Consider the following 18,656-nt stretch of genomic DNA (forward strand, 5'->3'; position numbering starts at 1 on the left):
AAACCTACAGAACCTATCTTGGCTGTGGTTGTAATTCCAATGACCACTAGATGGCAGTCAACTAAACCTGCTTTCCTCCCTCTTTGATCAGAGGAAGCCACCCAAATACAGCTCTTAAACTACCATTCCCATCATGCCCATGGCCCAACCAACCCGCGTGTCCAATCGCAGAGAAGAACAACCTTCCGAACGTAGCGTTTCCCCGCCCATCTACGCGACGCCAGCCAATCACTAGCTGCGCTCGGGAGGGGGCGGTGGCCAAGTGGAGCCAATAGGAGGAGAGGAGCCGTTTGACGCTGGCGCGAAATCGATGGAGGTTTTGAATCGGGCGCTGGCGACCTGGGTGAGTTTTCATCTCAGGCATCTCTCTTTGCCTGCTGGGATGGGAGGCCAGTGGGACACCCAGCTGCTCAATTAGCAAAATATATTAACTATAGATAGATAGATCTGTATTCAAGTTTAATGCAGTTTGACACCGCTTTAACTGCCATGGCTCAATGCAGCGGGGCCCTGGGAGTTGTAGTTTTACAGAGCCCTCAGCCTTCCCTGCCAAGAAAGGCTGCGAACACACCAAACTACAACTCTTTGGCAGAGAAGGCGAAAGGCCTTGTAAAACTACAACTTTCCTGGCTATTGAGCCATGGCAGCTAAAGTGGTGTCAAACTATATTGTTATTATTATTATTATATTTATTTATTTACAACATTTCTACCCCACCCTTCTCAACCCCCGAGGGGGGGACTCAGAGCGGCTAACATGGGCAACAAATTCAATTTCACAATATAAACAATATAAAAACCATAAATATACAATAGAATTGAAAACAATAACATTAATTATACAGTCATATAGCCGTTTCCATTATCATAACAATCATATGGTCCAGTTCAATGTCCAAAGTGCCCTTGTGCCTGCCAGCCAAAAGCCTAGTTCCAAAATCACAATTTCAGTTTTTTCCTAAAAGAAAGAAGGGAGGACGTCAATCTAATCTTGCTGGGGAGCGAATTTCACAAGTGGGGGGTCACCACCAAGAAGGCCCTGTCCCTCATCCCAACCAGACGCACTTGCGAGGCTGGTGGGACCGAGAGCAGGGTCTCCCCGGTGGATCTTAAACTACGAGGCGGAGTGTAGAGGGAGATACGTTCAGACAAGTAAGCTGGGCCGGAGCTGTATAGGGCTTCATAGGCCAAGAGCAGCACTTTGAATTGTGCTCAGAAATGAAGCCAGCAGAGTTGACATAGCAAGGGGGGTGGTGTGCTCCCTGTATGGAGCTCCAGTGAGCAATCTAGCTGCCGCACGTTGGACTAGTTGAAGTTTCTGAACAGTCTTCAAAGGCAACCCCATGTAGAGTGTGTTGCAGTAGTATTAATTCTTACAGTACAGATGCATCCCTAAGTGTTTCATTTTTAAAGGAAGGCTATTGGGAAAAGTGGAGTATTGAAAACAGTATGGGCCAGTTTCACTTTTATTTACTACCTGGTTACTTAGCTGGCAAAGCTACCTTTTAGCTCAGTACAGATCCAAAGCCTTTTCTGACCTTTTCAGACATTGAAATTATTCTGATGTCTACATGGCCTGGATGTGAGGCACTAGTTAAGACTGGCTGGTTTTTAATTTTGCATGAGTTGTAAATAGTATAAGATATCCAAGAGTTTTAAGTGATCACTTGTGTTATATTACTAGCTTGGAGGACCCAGCGTTTCCTAGCTTATGTGAAAAAGTCAATTTTAAAATTGTACAAAATGCATAAGATTGTGGGTGAACTACAACTCACATCATACCAGGTTAACCCCCTGAAACGCCATCAGTACTTATGTTGGGCAAGTTTGCTCTAGATGCATCATCAATGGGGTTCAGTGTGCTCTCTGGCTGTAGGGTGAACTACAACTACTATGGTGAATCAGTCCCCTCAAACCCCTCCAGTAGCTCAAGTTGGTCATGGGGTTTTGTGTGCCAAGTTTGGTCCAGGTCCATCATCGGCGGACATCACAGTCTGGTTGTGGGTGAACTACAACTCCCAGAAAGGAAGGTCAGATTCCCCCCCCCCCCAAACCCCTCCAGTAGCCAGACTTCAGTATATCAGGGATGTGTGCCAAATTTGGTCCAGATCCATCAGTGTTTGGGTTCACGGTGTTCTCTGGATGTAGGTGAACTACAATTCCCTCAAATCAAGGTGCATTTTCCCCAAAGATCTCCAGTATTTTTTGCTGGTCGTGGGGTCTCTGTGTGCCAAGTTTGGTCCAGTACAGAGTGCTCATTGAATGCAGGTGAACTATAAATCCCAGTTTCTACAACTCCAAAACGTCCAGGCCAATTCTTCTCAAAACCCACCAGTATTCAAATTTGAACATATTAGGTATTCATTCCAAGTTTGGTCCGGATCCATCATTGTTTACGTTCATAGTGAGCCCTGGATGTAGGTGAACTACAACTCCTATAAAACCCTCCAGTATGTTTTGTTGGTCATGGAGGTTCTGTGTGCCAAGCTAGTTCCAGGTTCATCATTGGTGGAGTTCAGAGTTCTCATAGATTGCAGGTGAACTATACATTCCAGTACCTACAACTCCTATAAATCATGGTGAATTATCCCTAAACCTATGTAGTATGCTCAATTGCTGATCAATTCCTCTGCTTGCTATGTGCCATAGAAAAGAATAGGAAAGGGTTATGGGAGGGGCAGAGGGAGGGGCCATGCAAATTCCACATCAATTGAGAGAGTAAGAAATACTGAGATGTCTGTGGTGGAGAAAATACATAAATCGAGGAGGAAATTGTCTCCGTATTAAAGCCTTCACTTGGACGGTGGTCAGTATGATGTTTGTGGAGGACATTGGCAGGGCTTGTACATGTTCAAGGCGCTCATTATAACTTGCAGTGTCATTGGAAGGAGGGCCATTGGTGGCTTCTCACAGATGGGGATCATAGCTGTTTGTGGAAGTGGGAGTCTGTCTCTGTAAGTGGACACCCCAACCATGCGCATGCATACATATTTTCACTTTTATTATCTGTATAGATATTCCTAACTTCTTGATGGTTTGGCAGTGACGCTACTGTCTCAGAGTCTAGCAGAGTCTCCTCTGAAGGTTTTTAAGCAGGATGACCATCTGTCTGGAGTGCTTTGGTTGTGTCTTCCTGCACTGGTTGGACTGGATGTCACTTCTGGTCTCTTCTAGGGTTTTGAAATGGTTCTTTATTTATCAAGGCTGCTTTCGTTCTGACCTTCCTTGAGCAGTCTTTTGTTTTGTTTTTTCAGAATAATGGCCCAAGCGAAAGAAGATGATGAACTTGCCATTCTTGACAAAGAATTAAAGGAATTCTGGACGAAATTTGAAACACCTTTTTGCCGTGAATCCCTCAACCGGACTTTGGGACTAAGGAATAAGTACCTCGAATGCATAGCCTCTCTAAACGGTGAAGTTGCACATGATTTATTATGTTTTATTGTTGCATAAAAAGGAGGAAGGGGTGTGGAGGGGAAAGCATGGGAGAACCTATAAGACAAAGTAGGTTTTCTTTTTGAATGACCTTCTGTGGATATAAACCTACATCCTCAGATACAATACTGAGCAGTATTAAGGCAAATGCTATAACAATATTTGGAGATTGCTTCCAAAAGGTACGAAATCCCCCAAAATACAAGATTTATAGGTGGCAGCACATTGTTGGCTCAGAACAGAATATTACATACAGATCAAAATGTGTCAAATCACTTTGTTTCAGGGCTTGGAAAATGATTTTTTTAGCAAAAGAATGCATAACCTTAGCAGGTTTTCCCACCTGATTCTTGTCACATTTGTTCAGATGGATTTGGTACCTTTTGGAAACAAGCTCCACATTTGTTCAGTTGTGGGAGTGAGGTAGTATTTAATTGTAGGATCCAAAATGAAGCTTCTCCTAAATTTTCAAAGGGCTGCATAAAGAGACACAAGTTTTTTAGATTTTTACCATGGTTAGTGAGTGAAAGCCATGAATCTGCTTACCAGAAGTTAGTTTCCCAGGGTTCAATTCTTTTTCCAAGGAGATTCCTTTTGGTATATATGCAGTAAAGGTAAAGGTTTCCCCTTGACATTAAGTCGCGTTGTGTCCAACTCCTGGGGGTGGTGCTCATCTCAGTTTCTAAGCTGAAGAGCCTGCATTGTCCATAGACACCTCTTAGGTCATGTGGCTAGCATGCCTGGATGGAGTGCCGTTACCTTACTGCTGAAGCGGTACCTATTGATCTCACATTTGCATGTTAGGTTGGCAGAAGCTGGGGCTAACAGTGGGAGCTCACCTCTCCCAGCTGTGATTTGATTCCACGACATCAAAATCTATGGATGCTCAGTTTCCATTACATTCAATGGCATAATGAGATGGTGCCCATTATGTAAAATCAGGAAATCAAAGTTTACTTTTGGGGAATAATATTTTTTGGGTATTCCCAAACCATGGATGGTGGAATCCGTGGGTGCATGATTCATGGATACAGTAGGGTGGCAATGTAGTGTGGTGCTGTCTTAGTTTGTATCTCTGCTAGTAGACTGGAATTTGTGAATATGATTCAATTTCGGTTTTCCTTTTTCTGGTTTTCCTTTGCAATTTCCTTGTTCAAAGACTGTCTTACTGCCAATTGTGTGGTCATTTGATGAAATAATACGGAGGTTTCTGATCAGACAAAATTTGCTACCCAAAAAGGAATATCAGGTTTAAATTTCATTTGTGCTGCCTGTTATAATGATGTCCATTTGGGTTCGTCAGCTTTTGGGGAAAGGTATGTGTAAAGAAAATCCAGGTTGTTTTGAACAGATTTATTAAAGCGGTGTTTGTATCTCTGACTGGTTTGTAAATGATTCTACAAGTATTTCAGGTTTGGAGTGGCATATATTTTGATTTAATTACAGATGAATGGTCCAGTAAATTGAGAGAAGGGGATGAGATCGTCAAGAAAGTTCACCAGTGTACAAAAGGTATCGTATGAATTGCTTCTTACTCCTTCTCATGCATTGATATTGTTATCCCAAAACCAGGACCAAGGCAAAACACTTTAAATGCTGTTGTTATGTGGGGATGGTCTTCTGTGCCTGAACCAGCATTTTCATGTTTCTACACAAGTCTTAATTAAGCTGCTATTTGTAGGTTTATAGTGCCATTGTTCCCTAGTTTGTCCAAAGGTGGGTAGAAATTTGCAAGATTTAATTGCAAGCAGAAGTAGTTATTTATTTATTTTTTGTAGCAAAGTCTCTTAGATGTCGAGGTTTATAAACATATCATTCATATGTTGTGTCGCTAAGTAAGCCAAAGATGTGCCCCCCCCCCCCCCTCTATATATATATATCACAGAATTTAGGATGCCATCATTTTCCCTTTTTGGGAGCCTTAATTTTAGGGGGAAAATTATGGTATGTGTGTAGTTTCTTTCCAAAAGATACCAAATCTCAAAACATCAAAAAATGAGCTATAGGTGCCAGTGGAAGCATGTTGTTGGCTAGGAGTAGGATATTATGCATAGATCAAAACTGTCAAGATGTATCAAATCAGTTTGGTACTGGGCTTGGAAAATTGCATTTTATAGCAAAAGAAGGCATATCCTCAGCTCTTTTTCCCAATTCCTGTAAAATTTGTCAGATAGATGGGTACCTTTAGAAACAAACTCCATATGCACACACCACATTTACATAGTCCTGAGTTTTGCTGGGAGATCGTTTAGCACCTGTCATTTCAAAGGCAGCGTCATTTAAAAAATAACTTTTTTATTCACCTGCTTAAGTTTGCCACCACAATTGTTCAGGATGAAACCAGATTTGTGACTGGGTCTTGCAGTAACAGTGATCACCCACTTCTCTCTGTTCCCCATAGAGTGTTGTGAGAAAAAGAAGTTAGCCGAGGAAAAACAGCAGAAATTATCCGAAGTCCTTGCTAATATTGAGGAGGAGAAAAAACAAGAGAAAGAGTTGATGGAAAATATTCAAGAACTCAAGAAAGAATTGATCAGTAAAAATAAAAGTAAGTTGCAAGGAGAACTTTGATCATGAAAATGCATTTCAGGAACATTGGGGCATGAAAAATGTGCATAGAATTATTATAGAGTTGGATGAGACCTCGTGGACCATCCAGTCCAATCTCCTGCCAAGAAGCAGAAAAATCCCATTCAAAGCATCCCCGACAGATGGCCATCCAGCCTCTGTTTAAAAGCCTCCAAAGAAGGAGCCTCCACCTCACTTCGTGGCAGAGAGTTCCACTGCTGAACAGCTCTCACCGTTAGGAAGTTCTTCCTCATGTTCAGGTGGAATCTCCTTTCGTGTAGTTTGAAGCTATTGTTCCGCGTCCTAGTCTCCAGGGCAGCACAAAACAAAACTGCTCCCTCCTCCCTTTCTTTAAATGGAATCAGTTGTACTGGAAGAGGAGTATAACTTTAGGCCGAAGTAGACAAGCTCTGGGGCTATTTTTCCTGCCTCAAGCACCATAACACCCTCTTCTCATGAAACTGGCTCAGGTTCAAAGGTATGGTAAAACATCTTGAGGTCTTGTTTGTTTCAGTTTCAGCTGAAAACAAGGCCACTAAAGAAGTGGAGGAAAGGCTACACAAGGCCGAAAAACTGTTTAAAGAAAGCCTTGGGCTAGAAATACACAGAAGCGCTGGTAAGATAGATTTTCTATAGCAATATCTATCAATTAGCTTTCCACTGATGGCGGACAATTGTTATCCTGGTGCAAAAAGAGCACATTCAAGAAGGTCTGTGTTGCATGCAGGTCTGCGCTGTCACTAATACAAAGGGCTGTTTTAGGGGGGAATTCGCACATTTTGAGTGTGGGTAGTTCTAGTCTTCTTACCTAAGTTAATCAGTCTCTTTAATGACAACGACAAACATGGATCATTTTTCTCTGGATCTGGTTCATCTTTGTCATTTAATAATGGATTTTGTTTGCAGAGCAAACTTTAGATGTATTTACTTTAGTTACACGGGCTGGCGTCTTGTTGGGAACACAATATTATGCATATTCTTTTTGGGGTACTGCGAAATTGGTATTCCTTTCTCTCTCTGAAATGTCCAAAGGCCACCTTGGACTTATTGAACAACCTCTAAAGACACCCCATCAGTCATTCCTGTTTTTTAAAAAAATAAATGGGCAGGATTGTATAAGCATCTGATTACCAAACATGTAATGATGATGTCAGCACTGAGTTCTGCTTGGTTCCTCTAGAATGGTGGTTCTCAGCTCGTGGTTCCTCCTGTGTTTGGGCCTACAACACCCAGAAATCCCAGCCAGTTTACCAGCTGTTAGGATTACTGGGAGTTGAAGGCCAAACCATCTGGGCACCCACAGGTTGAAAACCACTGCTCTAGAAATCTCAGAGCTACTGCCATTCTGTCAGAGATTGACGCTGCCCAGTGGAAGGAATGCTAGATTAAACAGACGATTTGCAAATAAGGACTCTGCAAGCTTTGAGTTACAAAAGAAAACGAAGTTTTGCTAAGCACACACAGCAAACACATCTTTCTTCAGCGAGCGACATACAGGAAGAGAACTAGTCAAAACCGAAAGACAAAACACTTCTTCACATCTGCTTATCTTCTCTTGCTTGAAGCTGGCAACTCCCTTCAGATTCTCACCAGAACAAAGCTTATCTTACTTTCTCAAGTTCACATAATCACAGCCTCAACTCTAAACATTTCTGCACAGCATTTTCCATTCACAGTGGCATCCATATTTGCAATACATACATAAAACACATACATAACTCAATTTATCCTGACACATTCTGTGGTCCTGCCCCCTCTCCATTACGCCAATTATCCCCCTTGAGTATGTTCAAAGGGTCAGTATATGACTCAACTAACATAAATCCACATGACGACCTATATACACTGCTAAGCAATGTAGATGGTGATCACATTGCATATAAGCATACTATTAGTTTTCATTCTACCTTTTAAAATGTTTTGCCATTTTTCTTGGGTCATCTCATTTGTTTATAGCCTCATAGACCCCTTCTACACTACCATATAAAATCCAAATATCTGCTTTGAACTGGATTATATGGCAGTGTAGACTCATATAATCCAGTTCAAAGCGGATATTGTGGATTTTCTGATGTGATAATCTGGATTATATGGCTGTATAGAAGGGGCCATAGATAATTTCACTTACGTCCAAAATGAGCATTTTTGTGTGGAGTCATTTATGTATTTTCTCTATATCGCCTTTCCCAGCTATGAAATTCAAGGTGATGACATTATTAAAAGACATAATCTCCATTTCTGCCAATGTAGTTCCTGACATTGAAAGTAGCAGTTTAGAGTCACCAAAAGTAATACAGTGTAGGGTTAGATGTTTAGACAGTCCTGCATGACATTGGGTCAAACAAATCCACTTTGAGTTACTCCTTCATTAGATGCTTCTGGTTGAACTAGAGTGCTGCTGTGGCCAACCAAGAGTCCAGCATTGGCAGAGCTACTATGCACTTTGGAGCAGGTGCTGTAGGAGTAGCAATAAAATGCAGAGTAGTTTTGTGGTCCTGGCAGTGATTATTTCCAGCATGGTATGATGCTGGATCATGCTGAATACTCGAGATTTTCTCTAATATCTTAATATCTTAATTGGGTGTCTTAATACAGTCACATTTTTTTCAACTAGAAAATCATCTGCAATTTATATTCCGCTGTATTTCACACAAAGATGTTGACCAGCCATACGTGCTTACCCTTTCCCTTAATGAAGAGGGAGCTTATGAAGGTACGTGTAAACTTCCTAAACAGAATCTAATTTTTAGCCAGGATGGAGAAGCAGTGGCCAGCTGTTTTTGGACTCTTAATTCTTCCCAGCCAGCATGGCCAATGTTCAGTGAAGATGCAAGTTGTAATTCAAGGATATCTAAAGGGCAGATGTTGGCTTATTTTATAGTTTTGAAGAAAACAACTATCAATGGATATTTTTACAATGAGGAAAGCCTTCCAATCCTGGATTACTTTGGAGAAGTTGTGTTTTCCCCCACCACCACCACCCTTAATTTCTTAGACTTTTAAGTTGCTTTTTCTTTATACACGCAGTCCCCAAGTTACAAACAAGATAGGTTCGGTAGGTTTGTTCTTAAGTTGCATTTGTTTGTAAGTCGGAACAGGTCCAGCAAAAGAAAAAGTGCACTTGTCATTTGGTCAAAAAAAGGTGTACATTATAGTTCCTGCATTATAGTTCCAAACAATGGAAAGAAAACCATAGAAATAGATAACCCTTCCTTCAAGGAGTCTCTCTTATTTCTCAGCTTTTTTGGGGTGTATTTATGCTGTGGAATGAATTCAGTTTGACACCACTTTAACTGCCGTGGTTCATTGCCATAGGATTCTGGGAGCTGTAGTTTTCCAAGAATGCTGTTGCCTCACCAAACTGCAAATCCCAGCATTGCATAGTATTGAGCCGGGGCAATTAAAAGTGGTGTCAGACATGAAGGAAGGAAGAGGTGGAGAGATACAGGGAGGATGAAGGGGATATCGATAGGAAGGAAAAATTGTTTGGAGAGATCAATAGGAAGAAAAGGGAAAAGGGGGTTGGAGAGACATTGATAGGCAGAACAAGGAAAGGGAGGTGGAGAAATACAGACACTTAGGCTCACTGCTGAGATTTCATGGTAGGGAAAGAGGGGAGAAGCCTGTTGGTGACTATGAGTTTGTAACTTAGGGACTGCTTGTAGTTTGTTGTATTGCTTCCTTATGCACGAGTCACTTGTATCTTCTACTTCAAAAACTACCCAGTTCAAGTTGGACCTCTAATGTTTTTGTCCAAAATTGTAATTACTAATATTGAGATTTAATAAACTGCTGCTCCTAGAAATGATGATGTCAAGAAGTAATTCTTCAGGTCTGATTGTGCAGGAAAGTAAAGTTATTAATACCAACCAGGTATTATAAAAAGGAAAATATAACCCACCCATTGCAAAGTGATTTTAGGATTGATATGTCATCAAGTAAGTAAAAAATTGTCACATCAAGAATAGTAATTTTCAGTTTAGAAATGATTTTTAATCTCTTCTTTTTCTTTTGTAGTGATCTCTTGTTTTCCTCCCCTGGACTGTATCAAAGAGCTGCAGGACAAAGTACGAGAAACCAACAATTTTTCTGCATTTATTGCTAATGTTAGGAAAGCCTTTGTTGCCTTGAATTATACATGATATGTTCCTTTATTTGTAAACCTGTATGTATCCTTATTTTTGTCATATGTCATATTTAGAAAATGTTTGAATAGTTAGTGATTTGATCTTCAAAACAGAAGAGACTGAACAAAGGCTGCATACAACCTGCAAGAATCAATCCTGCTTCCTGTACATTTCATAGTTAAAAGAAAGAAGTTGTATTTGTGGATATGAGATTCTGCTTCTTCTGGTAGTATAAATGTGTAGAGTGTCTGTATCTGCAAAAGGCACTTCTTCCCCTAGTTCTTACGTTTTATAGTCTACCTGCATATGAAACCTGACCGTGGCAATCAGAATGTGAAGGTAGATTACAGTAATTGTTTTCTTATCCTTTCAATAACAAGCAAATAATAATTTTGACCATTATATATATTAATGCCTCTGATAATCAGCTTAGAAATCAGGAAAATAATTATTAAAGGAATTGGCAAAAGTAATTTCAGAACCACTGGCAATAATCTTTGAGAACGGGAGAAGTCCCTGCAAACTAGGAAGGCAAATGTTGCCCCTGTCTTCAAGAAGGTAAAAAAAGACAGCCCAAACAATTACCATCCAGTCAGCCTCACATCAATACCAGGAAAGATTTTGGAACAGATCGTTAAGGAGACAGCCTTCAATCACTTAGAAAGGAATGCTGTGATAACTAAAATATGGATTTCTCAAAAACATGTCATGCCATACTAATCTTATCTCTTTGTTCTATAGAGTTACAAGCTTGGTAGATGCAGGGAATACTGTGGGTGTAGCCTATCTTGATTTCAGTAAGGCCTTCAATGAGGTCCCCCATGACCTCACAAACAAACTAGTCAAATGTGGGCTAGGCAATGGTACTACTAATTGGATATGTAATTGGTGAAGCAACTTAACCCACAGGATGCTCACCAATGGTTCTACTTCATCTTGGAAAGAAGTGACTAGTAAGTTCGGTCCAGTACTGTTCAACTTCTATATTAATGACTTGAATGAAGGTTTAGATGGTGTGTTTATCAAGCTTGCAGATGACACCAAATTAGGGATAGCTAATACTTCAGAGGACAGGCTCAGAATTCAAAATGACTACAACAGATTAGAGAGCTGGGCCAAAACTAACAAAATGAGTTTCAACAAGGAGAAGGGTAGGATAGGACACTTAGGCAGATAAAACTATATGCAAAGATACAGATGGGTGACACCTGTCTCGACAACAGTCCATGTGAAAAAGATCTTGGAGTCTTAATGGACAACAAGTTGAACATGAGCCAACAGTGTGATTCAGCAGCTAAAAAGTCAATGGGATGTCGGGCTGCATCAAAAGGAGTCTAGTGTCCAGATCGAGGGAAGTCAAGGTGCCCCTCTATTTTGCTTTGGTTAGACCTCACCTGAAATACTGTGCCCAGTTCTAGGCATCACAGTTCAAAAGGAATATTGATAAGCTGGAAGGTGTCCAGAGGAGGGCGACTACAACTATCAAAGGTCTGGAGACCATGCCCTATAAGGAGCGTCTTAATGAGTTGGGTATGTTTAGCCTGCAGAAGAGAAGGTTGAAAGGAGACATGATAGCCATGTATAAATATGTGAAAGGGTGTCAAGGAGGACTCAGAGCAATGGATTCAAATTATAAGAAAGGAGATTCCACCTAAACATTAGGAAGAACTTCCGGACTGTGAGAGCTATTCAACAGTGGAACTCTGCCTGAGAGTATGGTGGAAGCTCATTCCTTGGAGGCTTTTACAGAGGCTGGATGGCCACCTCTCCAGGATGCTTTGATTGTGCTTTTCCTGCATGGCACTGCGTTGGGCTGGATGGCTCATTCTCTTTACAAACTTGATTCTAAATGAGAAATCAAATTCTTATTCTCTTAACATAGCAGTTTTATTTGTCTACTCTGAAGTCACTCCTATTATGTTCAGTAAGGTTTACTCCAAGATAAGTGCATATAGGATTATAGCTAAAGTACTGGCATCGATGCTTTAAAAAAAGACCAAAATACATGTCATTTGATAGTCATTTTTAATCTTCATGATACTACAATAATTCATCAAAGGAAGGTTATTTTTATGCCTAATCGTTTGAAGTTTCCTATACATACAATACAGGAAGCTATTGGCAACACTTGATTTTAGATCCAGATATAGGAAGGGTAGATATTTACAAAAAAACTGAACCAGTGCTCTGTCAAGTTGAATAAACCATATTATAAGATGAACTTGTGATCCATTCCAGATGTGGAGACCCCACCATCTCAGCTTGAAAAGCTTTCCTCATCTCCATTGAGGCCCATGCCAGAGGAAGGAGGTTCTTCTTCCACATAAGTACCTGGGAAGATGCCCCTTTTCCCTTTGACAGATCCGTACCACCATCCGTCTTCTTCCTTGTGGTGGATTACAATCACATCACCTAACAGAGTAATATACACATAGATATGTAAGTCTCCTTGGTCATGGTACCACTTGTCTGTGCCTAATCCTTTACACAGATATCTGACTTGGGTTATATGGAGAACCCTCTCTCTTCAGGTACATCTTATTTTATGTGTCTGCTTAAGTCTAAGATAAAGTAACCAAACTCCTAGTATTGGTAGCTGGGTTGGAGAACTTGAAGTAGAATAGTATGGTGAGAAATGACAGTCAAGGGGTTGGTTTTCATTTTCTTTCTTTCTCATGTATAAGTCAAGGGAAAGTTTTGGGGCCAAAATTATGGATTTTTATATGAACCTTGGATAAGTTGAAGTCATTCTGGGAAAGGGGAAGCACCAACACTGCCTTGGGACCAATTGCCCTGGCTACCATTTCTCTTCTCAGACATCTTTTAAAAAGCCAGAAGTGCTACTATGGCAGAGAGAGTAGAAGTGATCTGTACTTTTAGGTTCTCCAGGGATGCACTCCGTTCTTGACTTTCACCACTTTACTCATAGAAGGTTTCCTTTTGTATCAGTGTTAAAGTAGAGTGGATAAGTCAATCCAGGGTTTTTTGGGTTGGGTATTGACTAAAATTTCTAGACCTATATATCAGTATATATGGTAATTTGGGATAAAAAGTCAAACTTTGCCCATGCCTTATAGTTGAGTTTTAGGCACTTACATTCTGTTGTAACGTTTCCTAGAACTACTTTTAGAATTTTTAAAAGGTTACACATTTGTTTTACTAATTAAAAGTTGTCTTAAAATTGCCATGGTTTTTGCTATACTATTAGGATTACATCAAATCTACTTTTTTTTAAAAAAAAATCCATATTTCCCCTCCCCCTTTTGGTTTGTGTTTTAATTTGATATTCCTCTAACCCAGAGGTCCTCAAACTTTTTAAACAGGGCCAGGTCACAGTCTCTCAAACTGTCGGAGGGCCGGACTATAATTTGAATGAATTCCTGTGCACACTGCACATATCTTATTTGTAGTGTAAAAAAAAAACAAAAACACTTGAAAACAGATAGAAGTCACTCCTATTATGTTCAGTAAGGTTTACTCCAATAATTAAAATGAACAATTTTAACAAATATAAACTTATTACTATTTCAATGGGAAGTGTGGACCTGCTTTTGGCTGATGAGATAGGATTGTTGTTGTGGTTGTTGTGTGCTTTCAAGTTGTTTAAGACTTAGGCTGACCCTGAGCGAGGGCTGGGTAAATGACCTTGGAGGGCCATGTTCGGCCCTTGGGCCATAGTTTGAGGCCCTCGGGCCGTAGTTTGCTCTAACCTATGGCTTTTTAGTATTAGGATTTTTAAAAACACATATTTTTTTTTACATTTGACAGGTTATTATTACACACAGGCCACCGGACCTTTTCTGTGCTAGTCCCTCCTAATAAACATAGTTGCAACTGAATCATATCCTTGTCTATCCTATGCCAGGGTTAGTTGAGAAGGATGATTCTTATGATACAACATCCTTGTTTGCATCTTTAAAATGTACTTTTCGGGAAGGTTCATATGTTAATTATTCTAAAATCCAAATGACACACAAACCTATATCGCTACTTTTATACACTCACAGAGGGTAGGATTGGCAGGTTTTCAAAATATCAATAAGGGACAGTCAAATGCCATGAGATGCAGGGCTGACAATTTTCTGTATTTAGAAAAATCCATACTTGGCTTCTCTTTAGGTCTGCATCAACAGTCATGAATCATCTCATAATTATTCCTATTGGCAGGGAGCTCCTGGAACATGGCCTCATATTATCTCTAAACGTCCACATACCCAAATATTGGATTTTTGGATTCTGCTTTAGTCTAAATACAAGGACAATTTCTGTAGTGCTCATGTGAAGGACTTCCTTTATAATAAAGGACATCCAGTAACTGTAATTTTGGAAGTGTTTCCCTTCAGTATTTAAGGAGGGGGAACCCTGGACAAATGTCTTGAAGAGTGCTTCTAGGAGAATGCTTACATCCCTTAATGTTGACTGGTGTAAGTAGTTCTGAAATTTATACCCTCTAACTGGGAAATTCAGTTCACCCGGATACAGTATCCTAGGCATGGTTATTAGATTGGAAATTCTACTTTTTGGGGATCACAACCCTCAGTCCCATAACCAGCATTACCCAAGATAAATGATACCTTTATTCAAACTCCCTCCTGGGCACACAAGGCGGCAACTTGGAAGGCACTGAACAGACTGTTCTGGCATGAGACGTAGAGCCAATTTTAAGAAATGGGGCTACAAAATGGAGTCTGTGACATGCAGGTGTGGAGAAGAGCAACCCACACACCACTAACTACAATGCAGCCTGAGCCCTGCCACATGCACAATGGAGGACCTTCTCACAACCGTACCAGAGGCAGTCCCAAGTGGCTAGCTTCTTGTCAAAGAAAATCAAGCATAATGCCAAGTTTTTAACTTGGTTTGTGGCTTTTTATACATTATAACTGTATTCTCAATTTGCTTCTGACACGATAAATACCTTTATGCAAGCAAAGTTCGTCTTCCCTTTCTGTGCAGTAATCGTACAAAGCAGTACAAGTTCCACATATTGAATCACCATTCTGTGGGTGCAAAGAGGTTGCTGGCATTGAATTGCTGGAAGGAGCTGGAAGGTAGAACAATGGAGTTACACGACTTATAGCAGGAAATAATAACAGTCTCTGCATTTACTGGCAGCATTATTCTTATTACTCAATACTAGATCTTGAATTAATTTTAAAGGGAGATATATTTGAAACAAACTTGGACCTGAAAAGCCAGAAGTATTTTTCCACCCATTTTTTCTTAAGTTGGCTTTTCTATAATCATTTAAGAAAATGGAAATTTGGTGATTTATGCACTTTAGGACTTTCAATTCTGCTCTTTTTCGCCCTGCAGCTGTTACCTGTCTTTCAGGAAATGAGTGCTTGTGGCTATATAGTCAGTAGGTTTACTTACTACATGAGCTCATTGCATTTTTTTTCATTTATACACATAGAGCTTTGAATACCATAGAAATGTTCTGGAGGACCTAGCAATGCCTAGAAAAGTATTCTTTGTAGGTCTCTGGCCCAATTCTATTTTCAAGTTCTGCTGGAATTTGATCATAAAATCCTGCTAGAGGCATTTTCTAGGTCCTCCAGCGCTATTCTGTTGTATGCTTCAGCTGGAAGCCCAAGACATTTCATTTCAGGTAAGAAAAATAAAGTTCTAGGTTACTAAAATTGTGTTACTTGAAGTGTCACTGAATGTATCCTTTGTATGATATATAGGTTGAGTATATCTATATATATAAAAAGAGAAAGGGCGTCCAACGGGACAGCAAAACTCAAAAAAACCCCGACAAAAAGTTGCCAAATTTACCATGCACATACCTCAACCCACAAGGTATGCACAAACCGATTCAAAATTCTAAACAACATTTCGACACACTCATAATAACAAAAACCAACTGAGCATGCGCAAAGCCGGCCCGCCGCAAGTAGCCGGCGCGCGCACATGGCCGGCCGGCCAATGCACCCTCCGCGCAAGCCACGCCCCCATCCTCCGTCGCCCAGGCCCTACTCTCCCAAACGCCCTCTTTCCAACGCACCCTCCTTCCCACGCCCCCTCCCCGCCCCTAAACGCCCATACCCCAACCTTACCTCCTCCCCCTCCTTCTTCCCCTGGCCATACCCCCCACGTGCATGCCATGCCCCCATGTTCCCCGCCCCTAAACGCCCATAACCCCAACCTTACCTCCTCTTCCCCCGGCCATGCCCCCCACGTTCACACCATGCCCCCTCCCTCCCTGGCCACGCTCCCCACGTTCACGCCACGCCCCTAAACGCCCATAACCCCAACCTTACCTCTTTCCCCTCCTTCTTCCCCTGGCTACGCCCCCATGTTCACGCCACGCCCCCTCCCTCCCCAGCCACGCCCCCCACGTTCATGCCAAGCCCCCCACGTTCACGCCCCCTCCCCCGCCCCGCCCCTAAACGCCCATAACCCCAACCTTACCTCCTCCCCCTCCTTATGCCGGCCACGCCCCCCACGTTCACACTATGCCCCCCACGTTCACACCACGCCCCTCCCTCCTCGGCCACGCCCCCCACGTTCACGACACACACCCCACGTTCATGCCACGCCCCCTCCCTCCCCGGCCACACCCCCCACATTAACGCCCCTCCCCCACCCTGCCCCTAAACGCCCATACCCCAACCTTACCTCCTTCCCCCGGCCACGCCCCCCACGGAAGGAAGGAGAGAAGAAGGGAAAGAAGGAAAGAAATGTAAAGAAGGAAGGAAGGAGAGAAGGAAGGATAGAAAGTGTGAGAGAAGAAGGGAAAGAAGGAGAGAAGGAAGGAAAAGGGTAAAGGAGGAAGGGAAGGAGATAAGGAAAGAAAGAAGAGTAGAGAAGGAAGGAAGGAGAGGAGGGAGAGAATGAAATAAAAAAGTGAAAGACGGGAGGAAGGAGAGAAGGAACGAAAGGGAGAGGGAGGGAAAGAGACAAGGAAGGGTGGAACCAAGGAGCAAAAGAGGTGAGAAAAGAAACGTGTGGAGAAGGAAGAAAGAAGAAGGGAAAGAAAAGGAAAGAAAAAGAGGGAGGGAAGGAAAGAGGAAAAAAGGAGAGAAAGAGGGAAGGAAGGTTGGCCACAGCAACGTGTGGTGGGTACAGCTAGTGTGTGTGTGTGTGTGTGTGTGTGTATATATACACACACACAAACACACACACACACACCGTATATTCAGTTCAACTATAATTCTGTCATCTCTGATTAGCATAAAAGTTGCTTAAATGAAAAGAATAAAATAGAAGAAGGGTTGTGAGAAATTTTATAATGGTTTCCTATGCTCCTCAGTTCTCATCCCTCGGCATTACATGGAGTAGATCTAAAGAGCTCTAACTTCATGTACAGGTATTCCAACGAGAAAAGAGAGGGTACTTCAAATTGCCTTCTTTCCATAAAGCTGTTTTGCACAATCCTAATCAGTAGTAGTGCTGCTAACCATTGAGTTGAGTGCACTTAAGTTGGCAAGGAAGGGGAGAGTTTGAGAGAGGTGCTAGGACCTGATGTGTCAATCAACAGGCTAGCTGCCCCTTATATAAATGCATTCAACCCAACTTATGAAACCTTTTACTAACTTATTTTCACTCAGTATGTAGCTTGTTTGTATTATCAGAACAGTAATCATTTCGCCACCTCTGTGATTATGAGAAGAAAACCAAGGCCATATATGCTGGTATAATTCAGAGTAAAAGAGACTTTACCTGGAAGGCCACTTGAGTGAGTTTGTCCTTCGGGAGCACTCCTGGTGCTCACAGTGCGCTTAAAGTGACTCCCTTTCATGGGGCAAGTGATGACGACAGAACTATGCACACAGTCCTGTCATTATTAGGAAAAAGAAAATGCTATAATTATTTATCACAGTCTATTACTGAAATGCTAAACGTCCCACCAAATGATCTTAGCACTAGGAGGTATAACATGTTTAATTGCTGTCTAAAACTGGTATTAATTTACAATATTTAAATGATACCTATTGGTATGGTAGAGAAGGAAGATACTCAGAGTTTTATCATGGGCTGCTAGGAGAAAAAAGTTTCTATTTTTTCAATGTATGACTCAACAGCAGTGAATAGGGAAACCTTGGCTCCACACATGTCTGGAAACTGTAATTGACTGAGACTCCTATGCACAGCCTTTAAGACATTTCTCTGCATTCATTGCAGTGCTTATGGAAAAGAGATCTTGTTTATCTTGTAACATGTGAAACAGCATTAATATAAAATTGTTCTGTTATGGGATCAGCTATAGAAGTAATACAGCATATCACTTATCAGTACTAAATGTCAAATTGCCATTGCTTCTTTTATGTGTTCAGCTCAGCAACATAGAACTTACAAGATTTTAAATCTGAAGAATCAGTTCATGATTATTCAATATCATAGTACTGGCTCCAGTTATTCAAATGTTTTCTTAAAGCTTTTTCCAAACTTAAGAGACAACTGAAGTCCATGGCTGTTGAGCTCCTAAAAGTTTAAGCCATATAATAATTGACCAACAGAAGCACAGCCTATTAGTAGCAATGACTTCATGTTTCCATTACCAGTGGTTCTCAACCCATGG

The 18,656-nt window shown here is 41.3% G+C and overlaps 2 protein-coding genes across 2 annotated transcripts in view; one reads left to right on the plus strand and one right to left on the minus strand.

Annotated features, from left to right (window-relative positions):
- The first annotated feature begins 256 nt into the window (after positions 1 to 256).
- Positions 257 to 10,283, plus strand: SPC25 (SPC25 component of NDC80 kinetochore complex). The gene is made up of 7 exons (XM_060778513.2): positions 257 to 343; positions 3,254 to 3,411; positions 4,881 to 4,946; positions 5,836 to 5,982; positions 6,517 to 6,618; positions 8,617 to 8,715; positions 10,020 to 10,283. The coding sequence occupies exons 2-7, from the start codon at positions 3,258 to 3,260 to the stop codon at positions 10,142 to 10,144; spliced, it is 693 nt and encodes a 230-aa protein (XP_060634496.2). The 5' UTR covers positions 257 to 343; positions 3,254 to 3,257; the 3' UTR covers positions 10,145 to 10,283.
- Positions 10,284 to 12,258: 1,975 nt separating this feature from the next.
- Positions 12,259 to 18,656, minus strand: part of NOSTRIN (nitric oxide synthase trafficking) — a 38,268-nt gene continuing 31,870 nt past the window's right edge. Inside the window, exons 15-17 of the mRNA XM_060778524.2 lie at positions 17,798 to 17,912; positions 15,048 to 15,173; positions 12,259 to 12,541 (exon numbers count right to left, since the gene is read on the minus strand). Of these exons, the coding sequence (XP_060634507.2) occupies positions 12,387 to 12,541; positions 15,048 to 15,173; positions 17,798 to 17,912 (396 nt within the window). The 3' untranslated portion in view covers positions 12,259 to 12,386. The remainder of the gene's footprint in view (positions 12,542 to 15,047; positions 15,174 to 17,797; positions 17,913 to 18,656) is intronic.

Source organism: Anolis sagrei, chromosome 1, assembly GCF_037176765.1.
Source record: "Anolis sagrei isolate rAnoSag1 chromosome 1, rAnoSag1.mat, whole genome shotgun sequence".
NCBI classification, from domain to species: domain Eukaryota; kingdom Metazoa; phylum Chordata; class Lepidosauria; order Squamata; family Dactyloidae; genus Anolis; species Anolis sagrei.

What these genes read in the sequence shown, in the direction of transcription:
- SPC25 (XM_060778513.2), top strand. Translation starts at nt 3,258, where the DNA reads ATGGCCCAAGCGAAAGAAGATGATGAACTTGCCATTCTTGACAAAGAA. An exon ending in AGAAATACACAGAAGCGCTG is followed by an intron (nt 6,619 to 8,616) that starts GTAAGATAGATT and finishes TTTTTCAACTAG; the next exon opens with AAAATCATCTGCAATTTATA. An exon ending in TGAAGAGGGAGCTTATGAAG is followed by an intron (nt 8,716 to 10,019) that starts GTACGTGTAAAC and finishes TTTCTTTTGTAG; the next exon opens with TGATCTCTTGTTTTCCTCCC.